Genomic DNA, 15498 nt, shown 5'->3' on the forward strand with positions numbered 1-15498 from the left:
CCTACTGCTGTTGGTCGGGTTTCTCCATTGCTCCATTTCCTTGTTTCTGCTTTACAGACTCCTCATACCGGCCCTGCTGACAGGACATAGTTCTCCCTGGCAGATGCAAGCTGCCTTCTGCACGCTTGGGGCTAGAGGCTGATTGACCAAGTAATTAAATTTGTGGTGATTTTTTGGTCTCCTGACAATCTATGGTCACTGGCCAATTGAAACTATTTCTTTTCACTTTAGGGAACAAAGATAAGCTATTCTTTGGGGAAAAAAAAAAAAAAACCCTTCTTGTCAGTAGGAGACAACTCTTCCATGGGAAGAAGAATGAGAAGCCAGTGGAGTGGAGTGAGAGGAAACAAATTCCCCTCAAGATAACATCTGGGTGAGGAAGGAGAATGGTGAAACCCTAGAGAAGCCAAACACTAGTGGCTGCCAAGGCAATCACCTCAGAGAACAAGAAACTGGAGCTGGAGAGCGACCCAAGGTTGAGAGCACTGGCTGCTTTGGCAGAGGACCCGGGGTCCATTCCCAGCACCCTCACGGCAGCTTCCTACACTGCAGTCCCAAGGCGTCTAATGCCCTCTTCTGGCCTCCATGGGCACTGTATGCATGTGGCACACAGACAAATGCCCAGGCATACACAAATACACATAAGTAAAAATAAATATAACGGGGGCTGAGAGAGGGCTCAGTGGTTAAGAGCACTGGCTGTCTTTCCAAAGGACCAGAGTTTGATTCCCGGCACCCATGTCAGGTGGCTCACAGCCACCTGGAACTCTAGCTCCCGGGAATCCCACACATTCTTCTGGCTTCTGTGGGCATCAGCATAACATAAGCCCATACTCAGACTGAACACACACAAATAGGAAGAGAATATCAAATAACAGGTTTTCAGAAAACAAACCATAGTTTTGGACTAAAGAGATGATGGCTCAGTGCTTAGGAGTGAGAGTGGCCGCTGCAGCACGTGTTCAGTTCCCAGCACCCCACGACAACTCACAACCATCTGTAACCCCAGTTCTAGGAGGTCCAATGCTCTCTGCTGACCTCGTGGCACCAGGCATGTATGCAGTACACGTATATTCATGAAAGCAAAACATGCACACAAATAAAAGTAATCTAAAAGCTATCCAAAAAAAAAAACCACAGTTCACTGATATTTATAAATAAAAGTAACGAGCCAGAGCCTGGCATCTAGGAAAGAAGAAAATCAGCATGCTGTTTTTCACAGGAGTCTGTGACAAGAGCACAGTCACGGCTGGGAAGGTGGCTCAGTGGCTAAAGCGTCTGTCATGCAAGCCTAACAACCTGACTGAATCAACCCCCAGCACCCCAGCACCCAGACACAGCAGGACACATCTGTAACCCCAGCCTGAAAGGAGAACTCCGGAAGGCTATGGGCCAGCTGGCCTGCTGTATCCAAAGGTGAATGGCAGAGAGACCATGTCTCAAACCAGGTGATGTCCTGACTTCTGCATACACACCTGAGCACACGCACACACAGATGAACCAACCAACCAGCACACAGAGCTCACTCTCAGCATTAGACTGCCAGCATTGGCTAGCTTGACACCTCCTCCCATGGGTGGGATGCCAGCATTGGGCTAGCCTGAGTACCTCCTCCCCTGGGTGGATGCCAGCATTGGGCTAGCCTGACATCTCCTACCCTGCGTGGGATGCCAAGGCTGACTTTACCTTTAGGGCACCACAGAGCTCCACAGTGTCAGCATCGTCTACCACAGTGATTCGGAAGTTGGGTGTCTGCAGCAGCTCTTTGAAGAGAAGGCCGTTCTGCATCACTTTGCTGCCTGTGGGAGGGTGAGGAGAACAGGAGATTAGTGGAGGGCCCTGTGTCCACTTTTACACTCAGCAGAGGTTAAAGTATTAACTTTTATTACAAAAGTAACATGGGCTCTTCACACACACACACACACACACACACACACACACACACACACACACACACTTGTAGAGAAGGCACATAGCTATGGATCCAAAACCATAGCTCTAATCTCTAAGTGAATGAGTTTCAAATGAGTGACCATGTGCAGGAACAAAGACTCAGGTAACCCCAAATACCATGTCCTGCCATGGTAATAGTCCTGTGAGCGTTTATAGTTCCAGAACAGAAGAAAGTCAAGAATCAAGGCACTTCTCAAATACACTCTTGGGAACATCAGGAGGGGTTGCAGCAGAGTGCACAATGCCTTGTCACAGGCTTTAGGTACCACCTGGTGACATCCTAACTTCTGGGTTGGTAGATGCTAGGGGTCTGTGATATTGATGCATCCCCAAAAGTTTTAACTGGGTCACAGGATGTTAGAGCAGACACACAGGTGACTGCCTAATATACGGCTGTAAAGGGGACTAAAGACAGACTGAGATAACTAGACCTACAGCACCCCTGTAACAATAAGTCTTTCTGCCAATGGCCCTGTTGCCATGTGGTTGCCCAAAATAACACACAGAGATTAATATTAGGTACAATGCTGCTGGCCAATGACTAGGATTTCTATATGCTAACTCAGTCTTAATTATCAGCCATAACTACTAATCTTTATATTTTATAAGACTTATCTTATGGAGGACGCCGGTGGAATGCGTCCTGTCTTCCTGGGATCGCATGGTGGCTCCAGAGAGAGGAGGGCGAAGAACACAACTTCCTGCTTGTCCCTGCTTATATTTCTGAGTCTGCCTGCTATGTCACTTCCTGCCTGGATCACAAGACTTTACTACATTTCCCAGAATCCTAGTCCCACCTATTATCTTGCTTTCCTATTGGCCAACAGTACTTTATCAACCAATAAGGCAAACACATACACAGAAGGACTTCCCCATCACACCCCAAATCCCTATAATAGCTAAATTCAATCAAGTCAATGGGCCTTGCTGAGTTTTTAAGGCAGGTGTGGCTTTTTTAGGATAAACTTCAATTCAGATAGCAGAAATAGAAAATGATATCCCTTGCCTAGCACTTGGGAGGCTTAGGCAAAGAATATAGGAGTTCAAGGCCAGCCTATGCCACATAACACCCTGTCTCAAAAATCAAAACTGTGGGCTGGCCCAGTGGCCCAGTGGGTAAATGTGCTTGTTGTAAATTCCTGGTGACTTGGGTTCTCTCCATGTAAAGGTGGAGAGGGAGAACCAACTCCACAGTTGTCCTCTGACCTCCTTGGCACAAACACCCTACCCTACACATTAATTTTGAAAAAAAGAAAATTTAGTTATCCCTAATACTAGAGCCAATTATTTACAATTCAACAGCTATCTTTAGTTTACTGAATATAAGTACATTTGACATGCATTTTAAATGTATTAAACATGAAAGGTTTTTCTTGAAACAGAATGTAAGATCTATGTGTGTTTTAGAGTCTTCCTTGTCATCAGGACATCCATTCATTCTTCAGGATCCCAGCAGACCAGCTGGGACACACCTCCCACCCCCATGGTGCTAGATTCTTGGTCTTTCCATCACTACTCGCCATTGTTGGACTGCAGCCTGTCGTCATTCATAAGTTCTGTGGCTCTAGAGAATCCTGACCGATAGAGATAGAAACAGGGTGATGACTTTAATCCAGCACTCTGGAGGCCAGCCTGGGCTACACAGTGAGACCCTATCTCAAACAGTGAAACAAGGTAAACCATCAGGATTCAGTCCTGGCGACCCATGTTACATGTAACCCTAGTATCTGAGAGTGAGACAGAAGCCATGAGCTCCAGGTTAGCTGGGGCTACATGGAGAAACTGTTTTCAAAAACACCAAACCTTTATTGCACAGTGTTGTTTTGTTATCCTGGATTTTTTGTTTTTTTCCATATAAAATTGAGTATTGTCCTTTCAAGGTCTGTGAAGAATTGTGCTGGGATTTTGATGGGAATTGCATTGCATCTGTAGACTGCTTTTGGCAAGATTGCCATTTTTACTATGTTGATCCTACCTATCCAAGAGCATGGGAGATCTTTCCATTTTCTGGTATCTTCTTTAATTTCTTTCTTTAGAGACTCAAAGTTCTTGCCATACAGGTCTTTCACTTGTTTGGTTATTGTTACCCCAAGATATTTTATGTTGTTTGTGGCAATTGTAAAGGGTGATGTTTCTCTGATTTCTTTCTCGGTCCATTTATCATCTGTATATAGTAGGGCTACTGATTTTTTTGAGTTAATCTTATATCCTGCCACTTTGCTGAAGGTGTTTATCAGCAGTATGAGTTCCCTGGTAGAGTTTTCTGGGTCACTTATGTAGACTATCACATCATCTGCAAACAGTGAGAGTTTGGCTTCTTCCTTTCCCATTTGTGTCCCCTTGATGAACCCCATGGAAGGCCTCACCCTCCATGGGGGGTGGGATGGGGGTTGGTGGGAGGTATGGAAGGACAGGAGGGAGAGGGATTGGTATGTAAAATAGATTGTTTTAATTTAAATTTAAAAAGAATTATATATTTAAAAAATAGCAACAAAGGCAAAACAAACCAAAGTAAAATCCCCACATAGTGCCCGATGTGAAATCTGCTCAGACTGGTGGGGTGCTGGGGGTGGGGGTGACTAGGCAAATCACTTCCCCAGGACCTAACTCAAGACCTTAGGCCACAAGCAGGCAGCAACTATCAGGACATTGGGAAACCCTCCAAGACTTTAGCCCCAGACTCTGCCTGTCTCCACTACCCTGGGAGCTTTAAGAACACTGCTAACCAGGCCGCAGCCCAGATCCATGAAATCACAGCCTGCAGCGGAACAGCAAGGCTAGTTTTTGAGTTTCCCTAGGTGATTTGGACAAAAACCAAGCTTGCAGATCTTTGATTTAACCTCCGCCAGCTTCCTCCTGAGAAAAAACACTGGGTACTCCATGATGGCTGTAAAGTTAAGTAAGAGTCAGAAAGAAAAAAGCCTTGCTGGGAACAGAGGTCCAGCCCCATAATTATGAAGTCAGCCAACATTTGCTGGTGTGTGTGTGTGTGTGTGTGTGTGTGTGTGTGTGTGTCTTGTCTGGACAAGGGGCTTGCCTGTGTGCATGGGGGCCAGATGTGGACTATTCTTCTTCCATTCCATATTATCTCTCAAATGACATTTATGTTAGAAACAATGTTAGATACCTAGCGTTTGTGGCCCTCTCAGGACTTCTGTGAGTAAATATGGAATCATATTTGCTTTAGAAAGCACACTGGTTTTGTAAAATCAGGAGCAGAAAGGTGTGTTCTCCACAAGGGGGCAGCAGTGCACACTATGACAGCATTGCCATCTAGCCCTCTACATTATGCCTATCCCCCCCCCACAAACACACACAATAGAATTCACAATCACACCGATACTCCCCACTCTAGAATTAAGCATCCGCTGGTCCTTAATGCCATCAGTCCAGAGACCCAGAGGCCAGAGATGGAGCTCTCTGGTAGAGTAGGTAACAAACCCAAGGCCTAGCACCATCTAATCATAAAATGAAATTTGCAGGAAAATGGATGGAACTTGAAGAAACCATTCTGAGCGAGGTAACCCAATCACAAAAAGACAAACATGATATGTACTCACTCATATGTGGACCTGCTTTATGATACATAGTAGTGACCATGCTTTATCAGAGCTATTTTTAATGATGTTGCTCAGAATGGTTTCCTTCCAGATGATGATTGAGAAGCTAATTAAAAAAAAAAAAAATGGTGCCAGGTACCACAAGGGTAACAGAACTGTGCTGATTTTCTGGGATTTTGTTTTTTACTTTTTTTTTTTATAATGGAGTGTGCTAGATGTCGCTACAATTTTGTTTAAATGACTTCAGAACCTGGAAAAGCTGTTGCTGCTATTGATGCATAACATACTGCCATTATTGGTCTTTTTATATAAATATATATACATACATATATAATTTGAATTTTTAGAAACTTTAGCTGTGCTGTCAACTTTGAAAAAAAGTATCCCAGTTTACTGCGTTCAGTTGGCATTGTACAAAAATTAACAGCCATATTGTTCTAGAAAAAAAATGTACGTGTTTCACATAAAAGTCCTGTAAAACCCTTAAAAAAAATGAGCTAAATCGGTGGCTCAGTGGTTGAGCACTTCTGAGGACCTGAGTTCAATTCCCAGTATCCATGTCAGCTGGTTTACAGTTGCCCTTAAGTCCAGCTCCAGGGGTGTCCCACCCCTCTGGCTTCTAGGGCAGGAGATTTCATGCCTACAGCCCTTCCATGTACATACAGAGAAAGATAAGTCTTTAAAGGCATGGAGGCCAGAAGGCAATGCTGGGTATGGACTTCTTCCACAATAACTTGTCAGCTTTTTAAGAAAAAAATTGTTGTATTTATAAATGTGTATGGATGTTTTGCCTACATGTCTGTCTATGTACCATATAGTGTCCACAGAGGCAGAGAGAGCACTGGATCCCCTGGGATTGAAGTTACAGGCATTTTTCCCCTCTTTTCTTCTTCTTTGGTTTTTGCAGACAGGGTTTCTCTGTGTAGCCCTGGCTGTCCTGGAACTCACCCTGTAAACCAGGCTGGCCTCAAACTCACAGAGATCCACCTGCCTCTGCCTCCCCAGTGCTGGGACTAAAGGTGTGTGCCACCACTGCCTGGCAATTACAGGCATTTCTGAGCCTCCATGCAGAGGTTGGGAACTGAACTCTTCTATAAGAGCAATGAAGAGGTGGAGCAGCTCTTCAGCCCCTCCAGCTTTTTTAGAAGTAGGGTCCCTTGTGGATCCCAGAGCTCACTGATTGGTTAGGCTAGTTAACCAATGGGATGCCTCCCAGTCCTGGGATCACAGACGCCTGTTCTGTGCCTGTTTTGTCATGAGCACTAGGGGTCTGAACTCAGGTCCTCCTGCCCCTAGCAGACTCTTCACGTCTCCCCAGCACCCTTTCCCCTGCTTTCTACTGAGTCAGAGTCACAGGTAGGCCAGGTTGGCCTCAAATTCACCATGTAGCCAAGGTTGGCCCTGAATGCCTAATCTTCCTGCCTCCACCTATTAGAATACTGCAATTACAGGCTTGAGTTCATAGGTGGAGCATGTGTGTAGCACGTCTGAGGCCGAGTCTCCAGCACCAGAGCAGGAAGAGGGAACAAATAGGAGGCTAAGTCGTCATCTCCCCCCCTCCCCTCTCCCAGGCCCCTCCCCTGCAGCCTCACCAATGGTGGTCTCACAGAACTTCTCGGCAGCCACCTCACTGGCGATGTTGGCTCCCATCAGCACACTGATGTCAATGTCCATCTTCTCCCTGATGATGTCAGAGATGAGTCTCAGCCCTTCAGGGCCCTCATCTATGCCCTGAAAGGATGCACAAGAGTTGGGGGGCTGCAAGTCAAAGAGGCAAGAGACGCTCATACCTGTAATCCCACCACACCTTTAATCCAGCTGAGGCAGGAGGACTGCTCTGAGTTCAAGGCCAGCTTGGGATATGAAGTGAGACTCTGTGTCTGTCAGACACACACGAAAGAATGGAATGAAGCAAGTCATTTGGGGTCAGATGGTGTGGGAGGCACAGATGAGCTCATGGATGAACACTAGGGGAGCCAGGGATGAGAACTCACGCAGTTGTCCCATCAAAGCAAGAGACATATAACCTGTTCCCTGTCCAGAAGCCTGGGAACACACGTGGTGACCTCTGCACTGTCTGTGTGATGAGTCCACACCAGACTCACCCTCAGGCCTTATCATGAGCTTGTTTTTCTCAGTCAATCAATAGAGCCCATCTTTGTGGAAAATGTCACGCGTACTTTACAAAGAGTTTTGATGTAGTCATGTTGTGGGCTTTATTGTGTACATGGGATTGAGTTAATTATCACCAGGAAAATTTTTTCACCAAATTGTGCTGTGCTTAAATATGCCTAAAATAGGGTGGGGGAAGAGGGATGGGGGTGAGGGGAGGGAGAGGGAGAAGGGACTTACATGTGAAACAAGCTTGTTCCCTAATTTTAATTAATAAAAAAAGAAAGAAAGAAAAAAATATGCCTAAAATAAGCGACTTGGGGGTCAGACTCTCAAAATCTAAACCAAGACTGGCTACCGAGTCATGTTGAACCAGACTGCCTTCTGGTCTCTTGAGAATCGACATTCTGCTGGCCGCAGTGTTGGCAGAGACCCCTATGAGGTGGTGGCCTGAGAGCACACAGGCCCAGTGGCGCCTTCCAGGGCTCCTGCAGGCTCCTAAGGAGCGGGCTGCTGGGATGGCAAGGCAGCTCCTGATGGTTACACAGAAGGAATTGGACTCTTAGCCTAAGCTAACCCCCAAAATCTCGTCAGGCACCAAGGAAGACCCCAATTTAGTTCCATCCATCACCAACAAGAGAATAGTGGGCGGCACCTGTGACGAGGACAACTGCACTGTCATCTGGCCCTGGCTGCATAAGGTGTGGAACCTATTCCAAGCTGGTGTCACACCGCAGGCCCAGTTGGAACGTGACAAAGATGCTTTTCTCTAGGGTGGGGAGATAGATCTGTTCTTGGTTCCAGCTCCAGGGGGGACCCGATGCCTCTGACCTGCAAAGTACCTGCACTCAGGTGTACACAGCCATACTTCAGACACATAGTTAATAAAAATAAATCTTGGCTGGCTCCTTCATTGGCCCCTCCCATAAAAGGCAGAATGGGGTCCTTCTCCCTACCCTCCTCCCATCTTTTTGTTGTTTTTTTGTTTTTTGAGACAGGGTTTCTCTGTATAGCTTTGGAGCCTATCCTGGCACTCGCTCTGGAGACCAGACTGGCCTTGAACTCACAGAGATCTGCCTGCCTCTGCCTCCTGAGTGCTGGGATTAAAGGCATGCGCCACCAACACCTGGCCCTCCTCCCATCTTACAGAACAGCCATTCTGAATGCTGTCAACACCTCACTCAATTTTCTTTTACTAAATTAATTTTTATTGTGTATAAGCATTTTTCCCGCATGTATGTCTACCATGTGTGTGCAGTTCCCAAGAAGGCCAGAAGAGGGCATCAGGTCCTCTCATGCAGAGGACAGAGGGCGTGAACTCTAGAGGAACCTGCTCTTCATGTGTAGTTACCTTGATGAGCGTGATGCCCAGGGCTTTCTTGGGTACCCTGCCCGTGATCTCATCGCAGATCTTGTGAATGAACTGGTGGGGGATGACAAACACTAGCAGGTCTGCGTCCTGCACAGCCTCACTGAGATTCGGGACAGCGACCTGCAACAAAGTATGAAGACAGATAATTCCTGAGAAGTCCAGGCAGCCCACACCCTCCTCATGAAGTGCTGCCATCTCCATCCCCATCCTTTGCAGGAAAGCGACCCTGACAAGTCCTTTTAAGTGTCGCTAAATTTTACTTAGTTATTTATGGGGTGTGTGTGTGTGTGTGTGTGTGTGTGTGTACATGTTGTGGCATGTATGTGGAGCGCAGAGGATGACTCAAGTCTGTCCAGCTCTGCGTAAGGATCAAACGCCGCAGGCGCCTTTACCCACTGGGCCATCTCACCGCCCTTTGGTTCTTCTGACTGTTTGTTGAGACAGGGCCGCCCTTCACTGTCCAGGCTGCCCTGGAAGTCACCATGTAGCCTAGGCGCATCCTCCCCCCTCAACCTCTTTTTAATCCTGGGTACCAAAAAGTTAAGGCAGAAGGACCAGGAGTCCAAAGTTATCTTGGGCCACATAGCAAGTTTGAGGCTAGCCTAGGCTACACAAGGTCAAAAGGTCAAAAGCCAAACCAAACTAAAGGCCCACTGATGTGTATAGACATATGGATTTGAATCTCAGTGAGAACTGTTTTTAAAAACTGTCAGAGCTCAGCAGACAAAGATGAGAGAGACAGTGAAAAACAATCCCACAGGGCACTGCAATCAGTAGCTCCCATGTCACACTGGGGCCAGCTGAAGCTGGCCTGCCAAAGCAGAAGAGCCTTCACCTGGCTGAGCTCCAAATGTGAGTTCCCGGGTGAAGAGCAATGAAGCCGGATTCTTGCAAAGTCAGGAAATAACAAGTGTCCTCTCCATTCAGGTCTAGGGAAGTCACACCCCCAGACCAGGCAGCTTTTAGTGAGCCAGTGGTGAAAATGGTCATTAAGAGTGGACAGTCACTGCCACAGAAGGTTCCTGAGCGGGCCCCTCAGGCAGGGTTAGGTGTGCAGGGGGTTAGGGTCCATGCCAGGTAGACTTGAACTCTGAAGGCACGGCCTCACTGATAGACATACATAGCAGTGCTGGGCTAGCTCAGTTAGTAGAGAGCCTTGTCAGGATGCCAGAAGTGGTGGTGGGCTGGGGAGGTGGAGGCAGGAAGATGTCCTTAGCTCCAGAGTAAATTCAGGCCACCCTGGAATACATGGGAACTAGTGTGGAGTGGGGCTAGGGAGATGACTCAGTAGTTTCTGCTCTTGCAGAGAACCAGGGTTCAATTCTCTGCACTCACATGATGGCTCACAACCATCTATAATTCCAGTCCAGTGGGTCCAGCTCCCCCTTCTGACCTCCTTGGGCACCTGGCATGCATGCAGGAGAGTCACCCACACACATAAAATCTTTAAAAAATAAAAAGGGTTAGCTGGGCGGTGGTGGTGCACACCTTTAGTCCCAGCACTCGGGAGGCAGAGGCAGGTGGATCTCTGTGAGTTCGAGGCCAGCCTGGTCTCCAGAGTGAGTGCCAGGACAGGCTCCAAAGTTACACAGAGAAACCCTGTCTGGAAAAAAAAAAAAGTTTAGTTAAAAGGCTCCTCTGCCTCATCCAGGTCCTGGTGCCACTCAGAGGATCACAGCCTGGAGAATGGACCACGTGTGCCGCCGCCCCCCGAGTCTTACCACATTCTCCGGCAGCTTGTGTCCGGGGAGGTATTTCACGTTTTCGTGGTCATTGTTGATAATGTCTGTCAGCTTCCTCCCGTTAACGGTCTCTTCAAACACCCACATCTTGACCGTGGAGGCAAACTTCTGCAGGCTCTTTACATTATTTCCAATTATTTTCGCAACAGCTGATCCCCTGTAAGGAGGCCACGGAAGAGAAAAACAAACAAACAAAAAATGTAAGCTCACTTTGGAAGAGAAAAAGCAGTTGACTGAAATGCAAAAGTCTTGCGTTTTGATCCCCGAGAGCTCACGGTCAGCTGGAGGTGAGTACTACCTGCGTGGACTCGGTTGTTCTTGTGGGAAATCCTCCCTCAGCTCACCCTGTTATCAGGAAAATGCCAGCATTTGGTAGGGAGTTTAAAAGTAAACCAGAAGCCTGGGGTGTAGCTCAGTCAGTGGAGTGCCTGCCTGTCATGCACATGGCCCTGGGTTCGAAAACCAGTACCTCGTAAACCAGGCGTGCTGGAGCAAGCCCCTCATCTCAGCACTTAGAAGGCAGCATTAGAAAGAGCAGAATTTCAGGGTTACCCTTAGCTACACACAGAGAGATGGCAGCCATGGAGACAGGGGATCCCACCTCAAAAGACAGATTGAATCTCTGTGAGATTAAATCCTTGAGAACCAACCTATCATGGCACGGTGTCACAAATGGAATAGAAATTCTGGAAAAAAAAAAAAAACTTGGAAAGGCACAAGAGGGGATTTGGAGCCTGTAACGAAGCTTAGCTATATCTCAGATCAATCAAGGACATTAAAATGTAGCCACTGTGAAATGAACTGTGTCCTGACAAGCTACAGCAGGGCCACCTCTGTGTGAGAATGGGGACACCTCCATGAAAGTAAATAGGGCACAGGGTGGGTCCCCATCACTCCATACCCCATACCTCCTGATGGCCTCCGACCCCCAGGTTCCCTTCCTCTGCTTTGCTATTCAGTGACCGAGTTCTAAAATCCTAAGTAGTCACCACAGTCCTCAGGTGGCCAGGGCTGTGGCACAGCTGGTAGCTTTGGCTACTGTGCCCTTGTGTCAGGATGTGGCAGGCACCCGATCTCAGCTGAGCTGAACAGCTTCCATCTGTGGAGTCTAAAATGAAAAGCTGCTGCTTACAGAACAGTCTATGGCAAAGAAAGTAGGTGTGGTAGTTCTGTAACTCCAGCATTTAGGATGCTGTCCTAAGGTGATGAAGAACTCTCTAAAATCCCAAATTTTATGATTGTGTGTGTTCACAAGTGTGATGGCACGCCTGTGTGCAAGTCTGCAAGCCATGCTGCCGGTGAGAGACAGAAGAGGAAGGAGTTCAAGCCCCAATCTGTTTCCCACAATCCCTTTCCTGTCCAATCCTGTATGCCCTCATCTTAACTAGAACAGCTTCCTGGCAATACAGGCATAGACCCCAAGCTGTGTGCAGGGGGTGAAGGGAGGGGACGTCACAGGTCTGTGCCCCCCTGGAGCCTAGACACTAAGAAATGGACAACGGTGACGTCCCAGTACGGCAGCTGTTGTGTGAACTTTTTCCCAGGGGAGATGGAAGCAGCTGCTTGCTACCAACAGGACACCAGTGACAAACCAAAGAGATTCCAAACTCAACCAGGGCAACTGATGGGTTTATTGGGCTCCTTTACAGAGCATTAGTGAGGGGCTAATTGTGGGAACACGGTGACAAACTTCCCCGTAGCTGACATGAATGGAGTCTCCCACTCAGTAAACCTTCCACCTTCTAAATATTGTTTTCTTGAGACCAGGGAAAATGGGATGCCAGGAAAAGGCTCTTGGAAAACAGGTCTGGGTTAGAACTCGACCTCTTGGTGTTCTCAGGGTGTGGCGTGTGGTGGGGCGTGGCTTATCAGGTGAAAGTGCTTGCCACAACCCACAGTGAACCAGAAAACCAACTCCTGAGAGTTGTCCTCTGCCCTCCACATGGGTGTCATGACACACTTACACATAAACACACTAAAAATACATTTTTAAATGTGCAAAACTCTGATTGGTTCCTAGTGCTGAAATAAATTTTTGTAAAGTAAATATATAAAGGGAGTTCTGTCGCACTCTGGGGATATAACTCAGGTGCTCATGCTTGCAGGGCTAACACTTTTACCAACTGAGCCAATCCCAGCCACTTGCTCTCTCCTTTAACCAGGAAGGAAAGGGGTCCAGGGAGAATGAGCTACACTGTCCATGACCTGAGCTCCCATCCCTCCCAGGCCTGTCTGAGCTGTGTGGTTTGCCGGGCAATCTGAGGATGCTGGTGAATTTTCTATTAAACACCTAGTCTTCAATCCAAAAAAAAAAAAAAAAAATACCTGAAAGACTCCAAAGCATTACGAATAATCCCATCTCACCACCCAGGCAGAACCACGGTCAACACCCTGTGTGATTCTCGGCAGTTAAAGGGCTTTTAAAGTATAATCAAGGGCCAGAGAATTGGCTACAAATGTGAAACGTGAAAGATTTTAAGAACAGATTTGATTTGGTGCAAGGTTTATTTCAACTCCGGGTAGAAAAGCTTTCCAAGCGGGGATGGATCAACGTGAGAACTGCACTTAAAGGAAATAAGGACGATGACCCGGCTTCTGGAGACTGCAAAGGACGGTGCTCACCGTGGGGTGGCACCTTCAACCAAAGGTGGCACGTGGCTGGGGATGTGACCCTGTTGGTAGAGCGCACCCTAGCACGATTCTATCCCCAGTGCCGCATAAGCTGGTTTTCTAGGCAGAAAGTTCCTTCTTTACCTGCTAAACCTTGTCAGGCTGCCCCTCGGACCCCATTTCCCAGTTGCAACAGACTATCACATGGTCCAGGCTGGTCTCTACTCCATTTGTAGCTGAAGACCTGAGGATGAGCTTAATCATCTATTCTTCTGTCCCTATCTCCCCAAAGCTAGGATCACAGGTTTGTACCCAGGGTTCCCTGCACACTAGACAAGCCCTCTGCTAATAGAGTTGTGGGAATTCAACCTGACAATAGCCTTGGGGTACCAGCCTTAGGGATGTGACAACTTAAAAGCTGGGGGACCCTCTCTTGCTCTTTTAGGAAGTCAGAACAGAGCAGATTGCTTGCTGCTGGCTCTCTTCACTTCGGGATGAAGGCAGCTGGAGGGGCAGCGGTGGCTAACTGGTTCTGTATCAATGAGTATTTGTCCCTATCCTCTACCTAAATAAATTCTGAGACTGCCCCCCCACCCCAACAGACTCTCATGGCCATCTCATTATACTGAGTGTCACCATCTATATACAGACTCAGCAGACAACTCCCTAGTGGTGAGAAACCGTGGCATCCAGCTCTTGTAAGAGACTTCCTGTCACTGCATCACCAACTTAAGAAACCGGTGAAAGGCTGAGGAGACAGATGGCTCTCGGATGAAGAACTTAGCCCACAAGTGTGAAGACTGCAGTTCAGATCTCCAGAAGCCACAAAGCCAAGCCAGGAAGGTGAGGGGACCACTTGACATACCAGTTAATGAGAGGCAGAGATGGGATTTCAGGGCAATCTGTGAAGCTAAGCAATGCAGAATGTGTGAGCTCTGGGCTTAGGCGTGGAGACCCCAAGATGAAGGATGATATCTGACACCAACCAACTGCAGGCTTTCACATGCACACACATGCAAACATGAATATACAGTGGCACACACAACACACACACACACACACACACACACACACACACACACACACACACAGAGAGAGAGAGAGAGAGAGAGAGAGAGAGAGAGAGAGAGAGAGGAGAAGCTGGGTGGTGGTGATGCAGAGGCAGGTGGATCTCTGACTTCAAAATCAGCCTGGTCTACATAGCGAGTTACAGGACAACCAGGGCTACACAGAGAAAACCTGTCTTGAGAAACCAAAAAACAAACAAACAAACAAACAAAAACATGAGTTAAGAGGTTCCCTTTAATTTTAGATGAAGACAGTTAGGTCTGTAGCTCAGACATTTCTGTACATACAGCCCATGCAAATCGCTTCCTTCTAGAACTGGGAAAAACCCAGGTAGAAGCAACAAGACAGTGAGAAGCAGAAGCTGCTCCACAGCCTGGGGCAGCATTCCTCAGGCTTGGGGGAGGCCGGTACTTAAACAGGGGAAGGGGGCGCAGTTTCTCATCCCACCGACATTAGCTGCAAGAAACACTTGTATGCTAAGCTCCGGGGTGTGGTGCTAATGCATGCTGGCTAGTTATGAACCAAGGGTTTGGGACAGGGCTAGATTAGTGGAATGCATGTCTAGCATGAACCCAGGAAGGCCTGGGTCCATAAAAGGATATATAGTGTTGCATGTCTGTTATCCCAGCACTCAGGAGAAGAGGCTGGAGGACCAGAGCCAGTCTGGGCTATAATGAGACCCCAATAAAACACAAAACAACAACAACAACAAAACCCAAGCAAAGAGGTCGGTAGAGTGCTCTCCTTAGAAACACCAGGGCCTGAGTTTTGAACCAACATAAAAAGCAGGGTATGGTAGTGTGTGCTAGTAGTCCCAGTGCTGGGAGGTGGAGGCAGCTGGATTCCTGGGATTTGCTAGCCAGCCACCCTGGGCCTGCTTGGTGAGCTCCGGGTTAATAACAACAACAACAACAAGCTGGGACCATTGAGATGGCCCAGTGGGTGAAGGCGATGGATGCCAAGGCTGACTTACCTGAGTGGGATCCCTAGAATCCACAAGGAGAGAATCAAGTCCCACAAGTTGTCCCTTGATGGACAACATTCATGTGCTGTGGTGAGCACACATGCCCACACACTAAAT

The 15498-nt window shown here is 47.6% G+C and overlaps 1 protein-coding gene across 1 annotated transcript in view; it reads right to left on the reverse strand.

Moving 5' to 3' along the window:
- Gpd1l (glycerol-3-phosphate dehydrogenase 1 like) overlaps positions 1 to 15498 on the reverse strand; it is a 36854-nt gene that overhangs the window by 14319 nt on the left and 7037 nt on the right. The window contains exons 2-5 of the mRNA XM_027415311.2: positions 10719 to 10896; positions 8977 to 9117; positions 7106 to 7244; positions 1687 to 1799 (exon numbers count right to left, since the gene is read on the reverse strand). Coding sequence (XP_027271112.1) covers positions 1687 to 1799; positions 7106 to 7244; positions 8977 to 9117; positions 10719 to 10896 — 571 coding nt within the window. The remainder of the gene's footprint in view (positions 1 to 1686; positions 1800 to 7105; positions 7245 to 8976; positions 9118 to 10718; positions 10897 to 15498) is intronic.

Source organism: Cricetulus griseus, chromosome 4, assembly GCF_003668045.3.
Source record: "Cricetulus griseus strain 17A/GY chromosome 4, alternate assembly CriGri-PICRH-1.0, whole genome shotgun sequence".
In the NCBI taxonomy this organism is placed as follows: Eukaryota; Metazoa; Chordata; class Mammalia; order Rodentia; family Cricetidae; genus Cricetulus; species Cricetulus griseus.